This window comes from Vicia villosa, linkage group LG5 (assembly GCF_029867415.1).
Source record: "Vicia villosa cultivar HV-30 ecotype Madison, WI linkage group LG5, Vvil1.0, whole genome shotgun sequence".
Lineage (NCBI taxonomy): Eukaryota > Viridiplantae > Streptophyta > Magnoliopsida > Fabales > Fabaceae > Vicia > Vicia villosa.
This window is the reverse complement of record NC_081184.1, coordinates 137,063,344-137,081,089: the sequence shown is the minus strand read 5'-3', so window position 1 is coordinate 137,081,089 and position 17,746 is coordinate 137,063,344. Positions and strand designations below refer to the sequence as shown.

Here is a 17,746-nt window from a genome sequence, read left to right as displayed (position 1 = left end):
TTTAAATAGTTGGATTTAGTATTTTTGAATTTAGTATTATAAATTGGATGATTAGCAGTATTTTATTTGAATTAGAATAGTTTGTTATGTAATGTAGCTGAGCACACATACCTGTCCGAGTAGATTCAGATTCGTGACACCAGAGTACCAAATGACAAATGTCACTTGCAATTGAAAGATTGTTAGAGATTATTGTGATTATTCTGGTTTAACATTTTCATAACTTTTGTTTAGAAATGTGTAATCTGAATTTTCTATCTTTAACTATTCCTAATCTTACCACGAGGTGATACTCCTGTGTTGTATAATGTGAAGTTCAATGAGTTAGTTATCTTTTGAATGTGATTTGTTTTATGGCATGTTTAGTTCTTATGTTATTTTTCTATATCTTTAATTATGAGTTTGATCAACTTAGGATTAGATATCAAATTTTTTTTAAGCTGCGATAGTGCTTAGTAAAAAAGTAATGCTAAATGGTAGGAAGGTTTAATTTAAGGAATTGCAAGAATTGATACTTGTCTTAATGTTAGTGGTGGGTCAACTCAATTCTTGTCTTAATGTTAGTGGTGGGTCAACAAATCAAGTGCTATTTATTAGGAATCATGGAGGTGTTACTGTTACAATTATGTCCATCTTTAAAGTAATCCGGCCTAAATGCATATAAGAGACTTCCAAATCAAAAAATAAATAAATACGTAGATAAAATCACATTACTTAGTACCATTCATGATTACATAGTAATTCATATTTTCCACACAATTGATATACTAATTACTATATATTAAATGATAATTAATTTATATTAAATCATGAAAAGAAAAAGTAAATAAAAAATGACACGCTGTCAAAATTAGTTGCTAAGTTATAGTGGTATGTGGCAGAATAATATGAAATAACACTTGAAGAGTGTAGTAATTAGTTAGTCAATAATCACACAAGTCACAATTAACACACCCCAAACCTAGTTTATCACAAACAATAATTAACAAAACATTTCTCAATTCTTGTTTTGCATGACACTGCATGCTCTCTATTCTTCATTTTCATCATGAATCCAATCCGTTCTAATGAAGATCATATGTAAGTACAATATTTCTACATATTATTCTTTCTTTTTTTTCTTCTTTAACTGTTTTTGATTTGTTTAGTTTCCGAATGTATATGTATGATTACCTCAAGAAACGTGGATTGCATTACACTGCTGAAGTTTTCCGAATGGAAGGCCAAGTTTCTTCAAAACCCCCCATTGGTATGTCTTCTTGTATCTATTATAAATCTTTCTTTCTTGTTATGTTTCAATTCTGTGGCTGATTTTAACTGTGTTTTCAGAAATTAATCAAAATCGACATGGCTTCTTGCATGACTTTTGGAAATCACTCCATGATGACTTGTATAACCCTAGACTAAAAATGCCACCACCACCCTCCAATAAGGTGATAGATTATGCCTAAACAAAATGCTCATTGGTTTTGATTCTGATTCATCATAGTTTAATTAATCGAAATTCAGGTACAAAATGTTGGTTCTAAAAGGGACACTACTGCCTCGCAAATATATCGAGATGGATATTCTATGCAACTCATTGGAAGTAAAATTCTATTCTCTACATATTCTTTACTGTGTTTGATCTTGTATTTGAGAAGAGTTTGAAATTATATTGATGAAACTAATTATGTTTGTTTTAATTTCTAATACAAGATTTTAAGAGCATGAACTCGCTTTCGTCCTGCGATTTTTCGTCAGACGGAAAGGTTTTGGCGAGTGGTGGGTTTGAAAAGAAGGTGAAATTATCAATTTCATCAATTTTCCAATTCTATATAATATAATGCTTAAATTATGTTTTGTAATTAAGTACAGGCTTTCATTTGCTACATGGATACTTGTGAATTTATTAATACATCAGAGTCACATTTAGCTCCTATCACAGAAGTTAGATTTCAACCAAGAACAACTATATTTGCAACTTCTTCTCCTGATAAAACAGTAAAACTATGGGATTCAAACAGAGTGAGAGTCTCTTTCTTTTCATTTCATGTTTGTTTACTTCCTCTAATTGCGTAACACGAGCTTTCATTCTGTTATATAGCCTCGAACCGCGTTGTTTGATCTTGTTGGACATAAGGGTGTGGTGAAGTCATTGGATTTCCATCCAAATGAAGCACTTCTTTGCTCATCTGATAGCTTTGATGTGATTGAAGTATGGGATCTTGTTAAGTGTATTAGGCTGAAAAACTTTATGGTGAGTAAGTCGTAATCATATGAAGATTTGTAAGCTAATTCGAAACTGTTTCATGAATAATTTCACTGATAATGACGTAATGATGAATGAGTTTCAGGCGGGTGGGCAGAAAATACGATTTCAACCTGTATTTGGGAAGTTTTTGGCAGTTGCTAATGGAAATGTCATCACCATACTTGATATTCAGACTTGGAAGGTTCAAAACCTTTTTCAAGTGAGGTTCACTTATAAATAGTTGATTGAAATGTGAATTGTGTGTAACTGTGTCTCATAGCATGTATGGCTGACTAAATATTAATAATCTCTATAAGGGACACAGCAAAGAAATTCGTTCGATATGTTGGGACACACAGGGGCAAAGGATTGCTTCTGTTACTGAAGATTGCGCACGTGTCTGGTCGATTGCAGGGCGCGGACAATACCTTCATGAGTATAAAGCAAATGGGAAGAGGTTTCAATCCATCATATTTCATCCTAGATACCCTAATGTACTAGTTATTGGTGCATTTCAGGTAATTAAAGTGTCATGTTTTGCTGTTTTATTGATTGTAGTCTTCTGTTTCATATGTTTATTCCTTTGAATATGAAAAACTTTTCTGTTTCAAGTATTCTTATCTGAGATAAAAGTTATTTCATAAATTGCAGAACATTGAACTGTGGATTACTGAGACTGAGCAAGTGTATCATATTCCTACCCATACTAAGGCCACAGTTACTGGACTAGCAGCTTGTGCACAAAATCAATTCATTGCTTCGTGTAGCAGTGATCGTACTGTGAAAATATGGAAATGAAGTTCCGATTAATGTCTTTGTTCCTTGGTGTAAATTTTCTTCCCTGCTTAAGTTTTTAGGGAATTGTTAGATAATCACTGCAAATGCAGTCATATAGTGAAAGAACTGTTATATTTTGCAGCAGACTGAGGCCACCATATACTGTAGATATGTAATGTTTGAAACTCCTAGTCTTTGTTTCTTTATGTAAATTTTCATGACTTTGTATTATATAAATTGGAGAATCATAGATAAAGATCAAACAAGCAAATGAATAATGTAATTCAGATTGAACAAACAGCATTTGAAGAGTTGTTTACTTTCCAAGAAACTTTCAAAAAAAAGTTGGAACACTTTCTGAGGTGCTAACACCAGTTCTACATGAAAATGATTGACGAATGAAAATTACATTGGCTTCACAAATTTCATTTACTTCCATAACTCTTCCATTGGAAATTACATTGGCTTCACAAATTTCATTTACTTCCATAACTCTTCCATTGGAACACCACGCTCTTCGGAGACCTGACTGTACTGCCTCATTTTCTGCACTGCAGCTACAGTTGCTCTGGCATTGTTGAGTGCATTGTCACTTCCTAGTTGTTTCCCCAAAGCATTCTCAACGCCTGCCATTTCAAGAACAATTCTCACAGATCCACCAGCAATAACTCCTGTACCAGGAGAAGCGGGTCTAAGCATCACCTTTGCTGCTCCATAATCTCCGTCTGCTCTGGAAAAACATTAGACAACATAAAATTATTAGAAGCATATCTAAAATGAGAGCAATTAAGAACTTGCAACTCAAAATTCATATCTAACTAATATGCTATAATGCTGCTAGCATCTTAGAATACGAGGGATTCAATTGAAGTTATTGATATGACTGTAAAATATTGAAGTGAAGGACTGCAAAATCTTATGATGCTAATAGGAACTACATGTCCAGAATTCAACCGATTTCATATTCGTTTTCAATATTTTACAAAGTTAATAGGCAGGACATGTCAAACATATCATTACAGGCAACATAATCATCCATAAAGTAGCTTCTGCTACAGGCCACAACAACACCCTATTTTTATGGCGGACAGCCAAAAAAATATCATATAAATAAGGCATTGCAGCATATAGAAGAAACACGGTGATACAATAGGTGCTGCTGCCCAATGGCACCTAACATAAAACCCACCATACCATACCGTGATAGGAATTTGACAACACTGAGAGACAGAGAACCTAATCAAACAGGTTTAGCTTCCATAATGTTCAAGAAGAATTAGCTCTTACTTTGTTGCACCTCTATGTTCAAGTACAATAAGTAATCATGATAATTTAGATCAAGCCTCAAGAATGGCTCATTATATTGTGAATTGATTTCCTGAATTTGACATTATGTACCCAATAATTTCTATATACACAGATATCCAGACAACACAAGGTCACGCCCAAATTCCGGGAAGAATGTCAAGAACCCCTAAAAGAAAAATGAACACTTGACAGAAACAGGCAACAAACAAGAACAATTTTACTGATCCAATGTGAATTGGAGAAAGAATTATCTTCAAAGGTTTCTCTTTCACAATAAGTCTTCCCTTTCCTTTCAACAATAACACTATATGCGCAACATACTCCCCGAATTTCCAAATGACTAATCTCTACCAACAAAATCAAACCGAAAACCCAATTTTTCATCCATAAGGTTCACATTCAAAACCTTACATCAAGAATTCAACTCTACCCAGATCAACTTAATGTGTTCAATAAGTTTCCCATTTCAAATCAAATTATAATTCTCTAAATTAATCTCATTTTAAACGAGCTATACAACAACAACCAAGTCTTATCTCACTAAGTGGAATCGACTACATGAATCAATTTTGCCACAATGTTATATCGAGAACCATACTTCTATTCAAATTGTTAATCTCGAGATCTGTACAATGAAAAACAATAAAAACAAAATTGAGATTGAAGAAATGGTTACCTATGAGGAAAAGTAGAGTACTTAGTCATAGGAACTTTAACAAGATTCCTCCTAGCATTAATAGAAGCTTTCTGAACAGCAGAAACAACTTCCTTAGCCTTCCCAACACCAACACCAACTTGTCCTTTCTTATCCCCAACAATAATAATAGCCCTAAACCTCATTTGTTTCCCTCCTTTAACAACCTTCGTAACCCTTCTCACTTGCACAACTCTCTCTTCCAACCCATCTCTAAACCTCTCTCTCTTCCTTCTAGAACCATACCCAGTCGCCTTCCTCGTCTTCGAATCCATCACATATATATCATTTCCAAGCACACTAACCCCACTGTACGCCGCGCCGTAGATTTCTTCATACGCAGCAGCAATTTCGTCTTCCTCTTCGACTGGTCCGTCGTCTACGGAAGGCTGGTCGATGAAGCCTTCCGGGACTTCGGGTGGGTTGAACGGAAGAATTTCTTCGGGGACGGGTGCATTGTCGTCGAAGGAGGTGGATTTGGCGGTGAAGGAGAGAGAGGTGGTTTTGGTGAGGAGAGGGAATGTGAGTTTGTTGGTTGTGGGGAGGAGAGAGAAACAAGAGGAGGAGGAAGAGGAACGGATAGAGAGAGAAGAGAGAGAACTGAGAGCTGAAGAATGTGCAGAAGCCATTGATTGAATTGAAGAGAGGAAGACGATTCCTCACTATGAGAGGAAGTGTTGTTGAGCGGTTGTTGATGACATGAAATGAAAAGATAGATAAAAGGATGCAAAAACTAAGCAGAGATAAGGTTTTTGGTTTTAGATAGGATGTATTACGGAACTAGATCCTCTGGTGCTCTGTCCCGGCTGCTCATCTCTCCTATGCAATTTGTGACCATTGGATTAAATCTAATGATTGGATTGAATAATGTTTTTTTTCTTTTCATTGTTGGATTAATTTGAAGGCTAGATTTAAAGTAGAATGGGCTGGAGGTGTTAAAAATTGGAGAGGATTCAAATCCTTATTTTATTCATTTTATTATAATCTTCATTTTTTTATTTTAAAAAATATATACAGATGAGACCACTTTGAATCATTTATATAACAATATATAAAGGGATACAAGAATTTGGGCTGGCCTACTATTGTTCCAATCCTACTCTTAACTACCTACTTTATTTTCCTTATTTTTCTCTTAATTTTTTTTAAAAAAATTATAAATTAAAAAAAAACTGCAAAGTATATAGGAGAAGTTTTTTGAACGGTTAGGATATGACACAATTTACTGTTGCAGTTTTTTTAACACATTTGAAATATATAAGTCATTTTGAGCTGGCCTTTTTTTAAGTCTATTTTACCCTCCATTTTTTATATAAATAACTAAAAAAATTAAATTTAAATCACATTTGTAGACATATTTTTTCCAAATGCATTACTCATTTTTTTTGTGTATTTAAATTTTTTTAATGCATATGCTTTAGGCTTAAGTATATTGATGATTAAGTAAAAAAAATCGATAATTTTATGATTTAAATTTATGAAATGAGTTGGTTTTGCTCTTATAATTTTTATTTGGTTTAAATGCACTTTTGATTGTTGTCTTTGTAACTTTATTTTATCTGAGTTCCTATATTTCACTTTCGCGTTCGTTTTAGTCCTTTAAATCCAAATTCGCAGGAAATTTTGCAGGAAAACCGCAAGAAACCTGGCTGTATTTTAAAGAGTGTATTTTAAAGGGTGTAAGGATATGGCGTTAAATATGTGTGTGTGTGTGTGTGTGTGTGTGTGTGAGAGAGAGAGAGAGAGAGAGAGAGATTTATAATTTTTTATGTATATGATAAACAGAGCGGACAGACAAGTACACGAGTGTGCATATTATAAAATTTACAAAAAAAAACTTCATATGTATTTTGACGCTGTGCGCATTTAAAAAGCGGATAAACGGGCACGGGAGTGCCCGTTTAGACGCTAGTTTCTATTAATTTTCTTTTTCTCTTTAGTCTTTGAACGTGTTTGATTTGTTAAAAAATAGGAATTAGATAGGATAATTGTTTTTACTCTTTTTAATGTAGAAATTTATTATGGGATTGGACAAAATATATGACAAAGAAAATGACAAAAACATGAATTTTTGTCCTTCAATAAACCATGAGACAACTTTTTATCTCAAACACAAATTATCAAAAAATATCAAAATATTGTTTTTAATCTCTCTCTATTTAATATTTTGATTTATAAATAAAATATTGCACTCTCCAAAAAGTACAAGTGAGTACGTGTTCCTCCTGCAAGGGCAAAGAGACTCAAAGGTCTTAGTAGGTATATTGCACGTTTTGGGTGAGGGCTACCTCACGGCGGCAAGTTGCCTTGTATGGTGGTTTTTTAGGTTGTTTTAGGGATTGACTCACGTGAGATGAGAGGTCCTATTGTTGGTCGGCGCTGCTAGATCACTGGTGGTGGTTTGAGTGATGTTATTAGGGCTACTCAGAGCGGAGTGCTCTCTAAGTGGTGTTTGAATGGGTGTAAGTAAATAAGTGTAACTTGAGAGTTGTCATTTACCATAGTACGACTATATTTTCAAAGTCAACATAGACTCACTTTTACTTAACTGTCATGTCGGACGGACTGTATGGGCAGCTACATTGTTAAAAAAACTCTAGTTGGTGTCCAAGAATCCCTTAGCAACACAACAATGATGGTGACATACATCGAAAGCGCACTAGCCAATGAGAATAAGGCAAGTTCTAAGAAGGCAAAAGGTTATAAGGATCAACCAAAGGACGTGTATAATGAACTTGAGGATTTTATTAACATGGGTGTTTAAGTCATGTGGATCTCTTTTGCTAATGCTCTGAGTCAAGTCAATAAATTTTGTCCAGATGTGAAGATTCTCTGTGAGAAACTTAGCGAAGAAAAGGAGGTGTTAGAAGACAAGTTTATGGCCTCCAGAAATTGATTTTACTTATGTTGTTTGATTAAATAAAGTTGTTTCTGTTGTCGGTTCTAGCATTGACTTCTAGATCTTTTGTAATTACTTTTTTATTATATTTTTTTTACTGATGGAATTTTGGTCTTGTGCTACCCTTTAAGGATATTAACAATTCTACTATGACTTTATGATTAGTATTACTTACCTATTCTCATGTGCATGATTTTGTTTCATGATTTATCTCTTTGAATTATTTTGTTTCATCATTCTACTTCGTGAATGATTTTATTTTATCATTACTTTTAGTGTAATTGGTTCTGACCTGTGCTTATAATGGTCGGGTTATGGATTGACTCATGTTTTTGACATCTATGAGGATCACGCTCGACCAAGGGTTTATTACCCTTCCTTGCCCTCTTCTTCGTTTTATATGTTTTTCTCCATTGTTGAGCTTTGTGTGTTTTGAATGAGGTTTGTATGAAAACTATCTTGTTTGCAGAAATTGATATGAAATTCGTGCTCTAATTTTATACTGAATTTCATGCATGATTGGTATGTGTAAATTTGGAAGTTGTTGTTCATGTTAATGGGTTTTGAGTATGATGAACATGTTGATGAAATTGTGTTAAATTGACGAACTAAGTGATCAATATGTGGGTATTTGATGTAATAAACTAAGTATAAAGTATACATGTTGATTTATTTACGATTTGGATGGTTTGGGGTTGAAATCGAAGGGGAACCATTTGTGAGTGGACAAAATCATTAACATAACTCTGATGTGCATAATTGGTAGCACGTGCATTGGAGTCGAAGTGTTGGTCACATTGCATACATATTAGCATTGTGAATTGATTATGGTTGTTGTGTATGAGTTATGTGTTTAATGATTGGATTGAATATGCTACGCATACTATCTTTTGCACCACTAACATATTTTGAGAGTATTCTCATTTATATTTGCTTTGTTTGTGGTGTTTGTACTCTCTTGGGGTACAAATAATCAGGTAGAAGGGTAGTTGTTACTTGAGCTGAAGGATGGCGTTGAGGCTTCTTCATTTATTTATTCTTTTTCGCGTTATCTAATTTTGTCGAACCTCTAATCTGTAACACTAGGTCTGGGACATTTTATCATTATTTTGAGTTGCTATTTGGATAAGTTAATTAATCAATTATTTTGTGTTATTGAGACAAATTAAAGTATGATTCATCTTTGAATTCCGCTGATATTTCTTATTATGACATTGTTGAAGAGGTATGTTGAGTATGTGTAACACCTATGTATAATAAATTATATGTCTATTTTTTATAAATAAAAAGTCGGGGTTTTAGCGTGTTACAATATGCACTAAAAACACTTTTTACATGAAAAGTAACCATTTTTTAAGAGATGTGCAATAAACTTATCATGAGAGACTCAATTAGTAATAGTAATAAACAAAATGATAAACCGCAAAACACTCAAACAAGATAAGGATACTTAAGAAGCGCTTTCAATGTCAATATTTGACTAAGCTCAAATTTAGTTAAATAACATAACATATAAGAATATCATTACTAAAGTGAAAAATTACTACTTTTAATAAGCATCAAAAAAACATTTGCAAGACTTTCATAAATTATTTGGTGATCACCATCATCATCACCATCACCATCACCATCATCATCTATTGTAACATTCTGATCCAATATAGTCGAAATTGTAATTCCTTCGTTTGGTGCAACCAATTCGATCTCATTATTTTGTGATGATAATTCGCCACAATTAATCAATCTGGATTGTTCTTTTTTCTTGGTTGCATCTTCACGAGGAAAGAGCTCAAGTGTTGGTAGAGCAGAAGCCTTTTTCTGTGTACAAATACTGCATTATCCCATAAAAATAGTCATTAAGATATGAAATAAATACATTTTATTACTATAAATTGAACTAGAATATAGCACCATATATTCCAACATATTTGTTCATTCCATTTTTATTATAAAATAAGTTTCATAAAATTAATAAAAATGATGTCACAAAAATCAAACTACAATATTATTTTTAAGGGTTAATAGGTATTTACACCCCTATAATGTTAGCGAATTTTGTTTTTCCCCCCTCCGTTGCCAAAAATAGGTTTTGGCAACGGTTTTTTCAAAAAAATCGTTGCCAAAACCTGCCTTTGGCAACGGAGGGGGAAAAAGTAAAATTCGCTAACATTACAGGGGTGTAAATGTCTATCAACCCTATTTTTAAATAGTGTAAAAAAAAAGTAGTACTAACCAAGTTTTTAGATTCGTCCTCATAAAGGCTTAAATAATCTCCCATACATAATCCATAATGCTTCACTAAATTCGCTGTCATATTGGAACAAAAAAAATTATTTATGAAGGCAAAATCATTAAAACTGAAACCATTGTAATTTGCAATATTAAGTGGTGTCCTACCTGTATTCTCAAGAACATACATTTTAGTTTTCACATTAATCCAGTACCTGTGGAATTTTCAGCATATATTAGAGTTTGGAAAGGGACAAAAAATATCTAATAAAGAAAAATATGCAAAGTATAAATGAATTTGTAGTATTTACTTACTTGAATTTCACTTTCCATTCAAGCCCATAATGTATATCCTTAAAAACAACTTCGATCCCTTCTTTGCTTGGCGTCGGAAGCTTTTCTTCAGCCTCCCTCTATTTGGATTATGGAAAGAAATTTACGATTTGTAATCCAAAAGATGATTAGAATGGATTCTTATTTTTTATAAGAATTTATATATATATATATATATATATATATATATATATATATATATGAAAAAAGATTAAAAAATTGGGTACAACAAGAAAGCACGAGCGGTGATCAAAAGCAACAAACAAAAATCCGCTAAAAAATGCTAAAGGGGGGATTTTTCTACAGATGAAGCCAACACACAAGCAAAAACAAGCCTAGTCATGGGACAAAAGTAACAGACCATGAGAAAGAGAAAGTTGAAGGGAAGTAAATAAGACCACCTACATAAAACATAGGAGTGCAGTTGGCCACACAACACACCTCTAAAAGCGTAGGCACCCGAGCAGACTGCGCTCACAGTCGATAAAAAAAAGTTAGAAGTTGAAGCATGAGATTGGACTGACTTTCAAATCAAACTAATTATCGAATTCACCCAATGATTAACAACCAAACTTTCATCATGAAAAATTATTTTATCATGCAATTTCCAAATAATATAGACCAATGAATGTAAAACCAAAATCAGACTTAAAAAAGTCTTCTTACAATTGACTGAATCCCTGAAAAAATTCGAGAACCCCTAAAATTGAGTGTGGGAGAGGTAAAGACATCCTTATCCAACTAATCACATGACACTAGATCAACAAGATGACCTCACACTAGACAAATAAGTGATCAACGAACTCAACATTCTACAAACACACCGCACACCCCACTTCGTTATATGTTGACACGAGTTGACGCCTAAAATGAGTTTGCTTGATCGGTAACCTATATTGAATAACTGCCAAGAAAAAACCACCAGTTTTGAAGATACCAAACTCTTTTAAACGCTAGCCAAGCCTCAGATCACTTGAGTCGACATACTTTCAACACCAACCAATAAAGAAGAAAACTTAATATAAACGTATTTCATAGAAAAACCTCATGTGGGATCAGACAACAACGATTAGGCATCCCCTTAATCCTACTTATCTATATCAACAATAGAACTAAGTAACTCTACCGTGAGATATTCTTCCAAAACCAAGAGAAAACACCTTAACCTAAAATCTCATACCCAAATCATTCTCTTCTTAAGGCTCTCATCGACCCTACCATGCCAAAACCCAATTCTCATATATACCATCTTCAACCACCTTAGTGTAGGAAGAAGCAAACAAAAAATTATTACAAAGATAAACTATACATTTTGAGAGCTTGTTAGTGAACTATTCCATCATATAAAAAATAAAAAAAAAATAAAAAAAGTCCTACATTTGAATCATAATCTATGAGGAAAACTATTTTTTTGCTTTATCATTTTGCAAAACCATGGAATAATATAATTATGACTTAGACTAAAAAAAAACTTGATTTCTTTGTTCCCTTTGCTATATTTCGTGATAAAAAAACTAGTTATATAGAACTGTCTAAATAATTATCTGTAAAATAGTTTTCTACAAAGTTAATTTTAAAATTTTTCATTAGTTGACAAATTTTAAGCAAATAGAATCTAAAGAAAACTTAAATAGAAATATATTTTCATAAAAATTTATTTTGAGTAACTTTTTATTAAAATAATTTTTTACAACTGGTTATTTATTCAAATAAATTATCGGTATTATTGTTAAAAACACAAAAAAAAACCTTTATTTGTTTTTAATATCTAAATGATTGAATAACAAAATCATTTTTCTTGTAATTTGTAACAAACATGCCAATAAAGAACACATAAAATCAAACATGTAATTATAAAAAACTTATATTTTACCTATATAAATATTTAGTTAACATCGATTCAACATCACCGTTGATAAAGAAACCCTTACCTTTGGCAAGACAATGCGGCCTAGCTTGTTAACATCGCTATTTCTTAACTTCTTTGTTAAAATTTCTTCAAATCGCTATTTTCATAAATATAATTAGAAATATATCAGAGATCAAAAGAGTATTAAATTTCACATAAATATAATGTATGATGTAGGGAAAGTATTTAAATCTTACAATCACCTTTCCATCTGAAGTGAAAAAAACATGTGGAATTCTTTTTTGGATCCCTCTATAAATTGGGGGTTTCTCTATTGTAACTTCACGGGCCTTAGAAGCACGGGTACTTCTAATCTTTTGTAATTTTTGTCTCCTCTGTTCTCGGGCAACTTTGCATCTCCTTGTTTCCATCTTCTTTTGATCATCTTCTCTTTGAGCATGAACTAGATAGATATTTGGAATTATGAAAGGATTGAGACTTTTCCCTATTGGAACTGAATAATTTTGATGAGGTTGATTCATTGAGAGATTTGCATTTATGATATTATCTAATGTTGAATAATTAGGTGTGAGATATGGAGTTGAAGGATCCATGTTTTGTTGTGAAGTGAATACATTTAAGGGTGGGAAAGAATAGGAGATTGGGTTTCTAGCATTGGATGATGATGGATTGGTAAAGTGATGTGAAAAAATGTTGTCCATTATCGAAAATGAAGCTAGCTAGTAAAGTTTGATGAGATTTATTATGTTGTTGAGTGATGTTAAAGTGATTGTGGTAAAGATGTGTGATAGAAAAGACTTGATATTCAAACATATGAAAGATACCCAAATAAAGGGAAAAGTAAATATGAATAGTCAACAATGTTTGTCGCGTATTTGTGTATTGATTGTGTAAGAGCGAAGATTTGAGTTAATATTGATGTAATCAGGTGTAAATGTGACAACTAGATAAAAAGTTTTTAACATCAGAATACAAATTTGAGTTGTGAATTAAGATAAGATTAACATACATTTAAATGTGAAGAGTGCTATTGACATAATATTTTTTTAGATATGAAGAATATTAAATTGAAAATATTATTTGAAACTAAACAATAAAATATTTTTCAAGAAAATAATATTAAATAGTAAAATGATAATATTATATATATATATATATATATCTTAGAAATTAATAAAAAATATTTTAAGAATGACAATATTAATATTTAATACTAATACTTTTATAAGTAACACTCTCTTATCTCTATTGAAAAACTTTTTTTTTAATTTATTGAATGATTAATATATTTAAATTTTTATATAGCTATTATTCAATAAATCCATACAATAAAAATATGACATTTTTTTTACTATTAGATGTATTAATTATTTAATGATACTAAATTTTATTTTTTTTTATAATAAGAATTTTAGGAGTATTAAAGAAGTAATTTTTTTTTCGCTTTTAGGGATATTAAACAAATGAATTTTTTGCTTTTAGGGATATTTCCTTCAAAGAATGGTTATCCTAAAATTTTTCATTCACATTTTTGTCTCTCCTACAACTTAACGACGATTTTTACAATTTAGCGACATGATTAGTTATGGTTTATTACTTAACTATTGAGTAAATGACATTTTTAGCGTCAATTTTAATATGAGGGACCAAAAGTGTGAATGGAAAATTTTAGGAGGATCATTTTTTAAAGAAAATATTTTTAAGGATTAAAAACGAAATTTGAGATATTTAGGAGGACCACAAACCTATTTAACCCTTATAAAAGTATTATGAAAACTATAATATTTAAATCATCATAAATAATAAATGTTATGCTTTAAAATATAAATGAACAAGGTGAAGTAGTCAGAAACAACGAACAACTGGTTGCACAAGGTTATAGTCAACGAGAAGGAATAAACTATACTGAAATCTTTGCTCCAGTCACCAGGTTAGAATCTATTGGACTATTAATTTCATTTGTTGTATATAATGACATCACTCTATTTCAAATGGAAGTCGATGGTGCATTTTTAAATGGTTATATTGATGAAGAAGTTTATGTGCACCAATCCCCTGGTTTTGAAAATACAAAACATCCGGAGTATGTTTATAAACTTAAGAAATCGTTATATGGTCTGAAACAAGCTCCTAGAGCATGATATAAAAGACTTAGTAACTTTCTCTTAGAAAAAAGATTTTACCAGAGGGAAAGTGGACACAACATTATCCTGTAAAACATTTAAAAATGATATTCTAGTATGTCAAATTTACATAGATGACATTATATTTATTTCTACTAAAGCATCCCTTGGCAAAGAATTTGCTAAGTCTATGCAGGAAAAATTTGAAATGAGTCTAATGGGAGAACTAAAGTTCTTTCTGGGTATTCAAATTAATCAAACTCCAGAAGGAACCTTTATACATCAAAGCTATTAAAGAACTTCTGAAGACGTTTGACATGTCAGAAAGCAAGCCAGCCAAAACTCCAATGCATCCTACATGCATTCTGGAAATGGAATAGGTAAGTAAGAAAGTAGAACAGAAGCTCTACAGAGGTGTGATTGGTTCTCTTCCTTACTCAACTGCTTCGAGACCTGCTATTCTATATAGCGTTTGTTTATGTGATAGATTTCAATCAGATCCTAGAAAATCTCACTTGACAGCAATTAAGCGAATTTTCAAGTGTCTGAAAGGTACTACTAATCTTGGTCCATGTTATAGAAAATCCAAAGAATACAAATTAGTAAGGTATTGCGACGTTGATTGTGTTGGAGACCGAATAGAAAGAAAAAGTACTTCTAGAAGCTGCCAGTTTCTGGGTGACAACTTTATATCTTGGTCCAGCAAAAGACAATCCACCATAGCACTATCAACTACTAAAGTTGAATATATAGCTGTAATTGGATGAAGTACTCAGATGCTATGGATGAAGAGTCAGCTCAAAGATTATCATATGTATGAGAGTAACATTCCTATCCTCTGTGATAATACTTCTGTTATTTGTCTCTCTAAAAATCCCATCTTACATTCTAGTGCTAAACAAATAGAAATTAAACATCATTTCATTAGGGACTATACTCAGAAGGGGATCCTTTTCTTAAAATTCATAGATACAAACCATCAACAAGCTGACATCTTTACAAAACCCCTTGTTGAAGATAGATTTTATTTCATTCTGAAACATCTAAGTATGGAATCCTGTCCAAAATGAAAAATGTTAGATTTCTACATCTTTAACCTTCATAATATTTTGATTATTACTTTCTAATGTGAACAATCTAAGCAATAGTTCTTCATAAGTGAGAAGGAAGATTGACTCATAAACTATCTAGAAGATTTGAACGTAAGGCAAACGATTCATTTCAGGATAGTATCAGCAGTTCACCACATCAACATCTTTCAACCAAACTGTAACGCCAATCTCTGAGCTCTGAACACGTGTTCGAACTCTGATTAGTCAAAACATTTGAGTTGATGTATTAAGGCGCGAGTCACATCGGTAATTGTTTTGAATACTTTCACGCCTCTCCCTTGTCAAAAATCATTAAATTCTTATAATCATTATGTTTATTTTAATTAATTGTGATTAAACTTATGTGTTTCCTTTGCCTATTTATATGTTCTCACACTTCATTTCACCATTACCTTCATTTTTCCCTTTCTATGCAAATTTGTTCTCTCTCCTTTCAAACCCCTAAAAATTTGTGTGAACAATGGGTTCCTCTTCTCAACAACAAGCTACTCAAGATCTCGTTCAAGCAAGCTCCACCTCAAACGAAGAAAACTACACTAAAATGGAAAGAACTCTCCTCACACCAATCAAGAATCTTGAGGTTCTTTGTGAACTCATGGTTGATTTCAAGAGTCTTCAAGATAATGGGCATGATCTTATTCTGGATGTTGAATTTCAAGGATGGAATAATTTCTTTGATAGGTTGGTTGGTCCACTTTTCCCCAAATTGGTAAAGGAATTCTAGATTCACGCGAAAGTTTCAAAGCCCCAAGTTACTTTTGTAATGGGGAAAAAGATCGTCATTATAGAAAAAAATTTATTACAACTCTTCTTGGACACGATGGAACCGGAGTCAAGTGTCGTGAGATGGCTTAAAGAAGATCTGATCTCAACAAAGTCTCCCAAGAGATATTTGTTTCTGGACAACACTCAAACAAAACTAAAGATCTGAAAGACTACCTCAGAGTCTGGGCAAAAATTATTCTAGGATGTATCCATTAGAGAAAACCAACAAGTTCTCTATACTACATCAATATTTATCAACAATAAATTCTGTAATATATTGCTACCAAAGTCATATTCAACCTTCCATGCCTTCTATTCCACTATCTGAAGAGCATGGTCAAGGAAACAAGGGAAGAAGAAAATTACAAAAGAGATTAGATTCCTCTAGAAAGGTTGATCTCAGATATTCTAACAGAGAATAAACTGATAAAACATCTGAGTCAAGCTCAACAATTAAGTGAGTTGGAAACGGTTGTTGGAAAGACTCTCAATGCCAAGAACCTCAAAAAGATGAAGATCATAGATCACATTAAGAAGGATCCTACTGAAATGGTCAGAGAAGTCATCTCAACAAGAAGAAATCCTCTAGATGACTTTCCCATGTTCACTAAGCAAGATGCTCCTGAAGTCATTGTTGGGCATGTGGATGCATGCAAAAGAGCTGGTATTCCTCCAGAAATTGATATTCACAATCTTCCTTCTACACCAGATGTGAACCTCAGAAAGACGGAGAAAAGGAAAGTTGCTGAATGAACTTCTAACAAGACTCCTAAAGCTGCTAAGAAACAAGGTACTTCTTCTTTCGTTTCTGTCATTGAATCCATTCTTTTATCAGCATCTGAACCAACTCCCTCCTTACAACCTTCTAAACATCACTCACCCCAAACCATTGATGATTTTAACATGGAAACTCTCACCACCACAACCATTAATCAAACTCTGATTAATCCCATTTCTATATCTACTACTCAAACTCAGCCAGAACTTTCTCAAGTTCTTTCTGACATTGATCAGTATGAACCATCAGCTGATGCTCCCCAACCAGATAATCTAAATATTGTTGTGAACTCTGAACAACAAATGCCTGACAGAAACCTATAATTTTTAGGCATAACAATTCCTCTCAACAACCCTGAACCATAAAACATCATCATTCCAGCATCTCACACCATCCATATCATCCCAGATACTCCCTCTCCAAATACATCAGCACCAAACTCACATCCTTTCATTCCCAACTCTCCAGAATTCCACACCCCCATAGAACAACCAGAAGATCATCTACGAACTGTAGTTGATCAACACACTTGGAAAAACCTAATTAACTCCTCTCAAAAAATTGTCATTCCAAAACCCAAACCAAAACCAACCAAACCATATGTTGGTAAATTAATGTTGATTTT

At 32.6% G+C, this 17,746-nt stretch overlaps 3 protein-coding genes across 3 annotated transcripts; 1 reads left to right on the top strand and 2 right to left on the bottom strand.

Annotated features, from left to right (window-relative positions):
- The first annotated feature begins 1,048 nt into the window (after window positions 1–1,048).
- Window positions 1,049–3,031, top strand: LOC131605538 (transcriptional corepressor LEUNIG-like). Its single transcript, XM_058877885.1, has 10 exons — window positions 1,049–1,080; window positions 1,149–1,249; window positions 1,330–1,433; window positions 1,510–1,588; window positions 1,699–1,781; window positions 1,858–1,983; window positions 2,087–2,239; window positions 2,337–2,435; window positions 2,551–2,751; window positions 2,885–3,031. Exons 1-10 carry the CDS (start codon window positions 1,049–1,051, stop codon window positions 3,029–3,031), a joined length of 1,125 nt encoding a protein of 374 aa, XP_058733868.1.
- Window positions 3,032–3,262: 231 nt separating this feature from the next.
- On the bottom strand, window positions 3,263–5,748 carry LOC131602672 (small ribosomal subunit protein uS5c). Its single transcript, XM_058874842.1, has 2 exons — window positions 4,995–5,748; window positions 3,263–3,740 (listed from the first exon to the last, which is right to left on the bottom strand). Exons 1-2 carry the CDS (start codon window positions 5,639–5,641, stop codon window positions 3,491–3,493), a joined length of 897 nt encoding a protein of 298 aa, XP_058730825.1. The 5' UTR covers window positions 5,642–5,748; the 3' UTR covers window positions 3,263–3,490.
- A 3,748-nt stretch (window positions 5,749–9,496) lies between these two features.
- On the bottom strand, window positions 9,497–12,884 carry LOC131607477 (B3 domain-containing transcription factor LEC2). The gene is made up of 6 exons (XM_058879481.1): window positions 12,586–12,884; window positions 12,405–12,479; window positions 10,456–10,553; window positions 10,309–10,355; window positions 10,145–10,218; window positions 9,497–9,742 (listed from the first exon to the last, which is right to left on the bottom strand). The coding sequence occupies exons 1-6, from the start codon at window positions 12,862–12,864 to the stop codon at window positions 9,701–9,703; spliced, it is 615 nt and encodes a 204-aa protein (XP_058735464.1). The 5' UTR covers window positions 12,865–12,884; the 3' UTR covers window positions 9,497–9,700.
- Window positions 12,885–17,746: the final 4,862 nt, after the last annotated feature.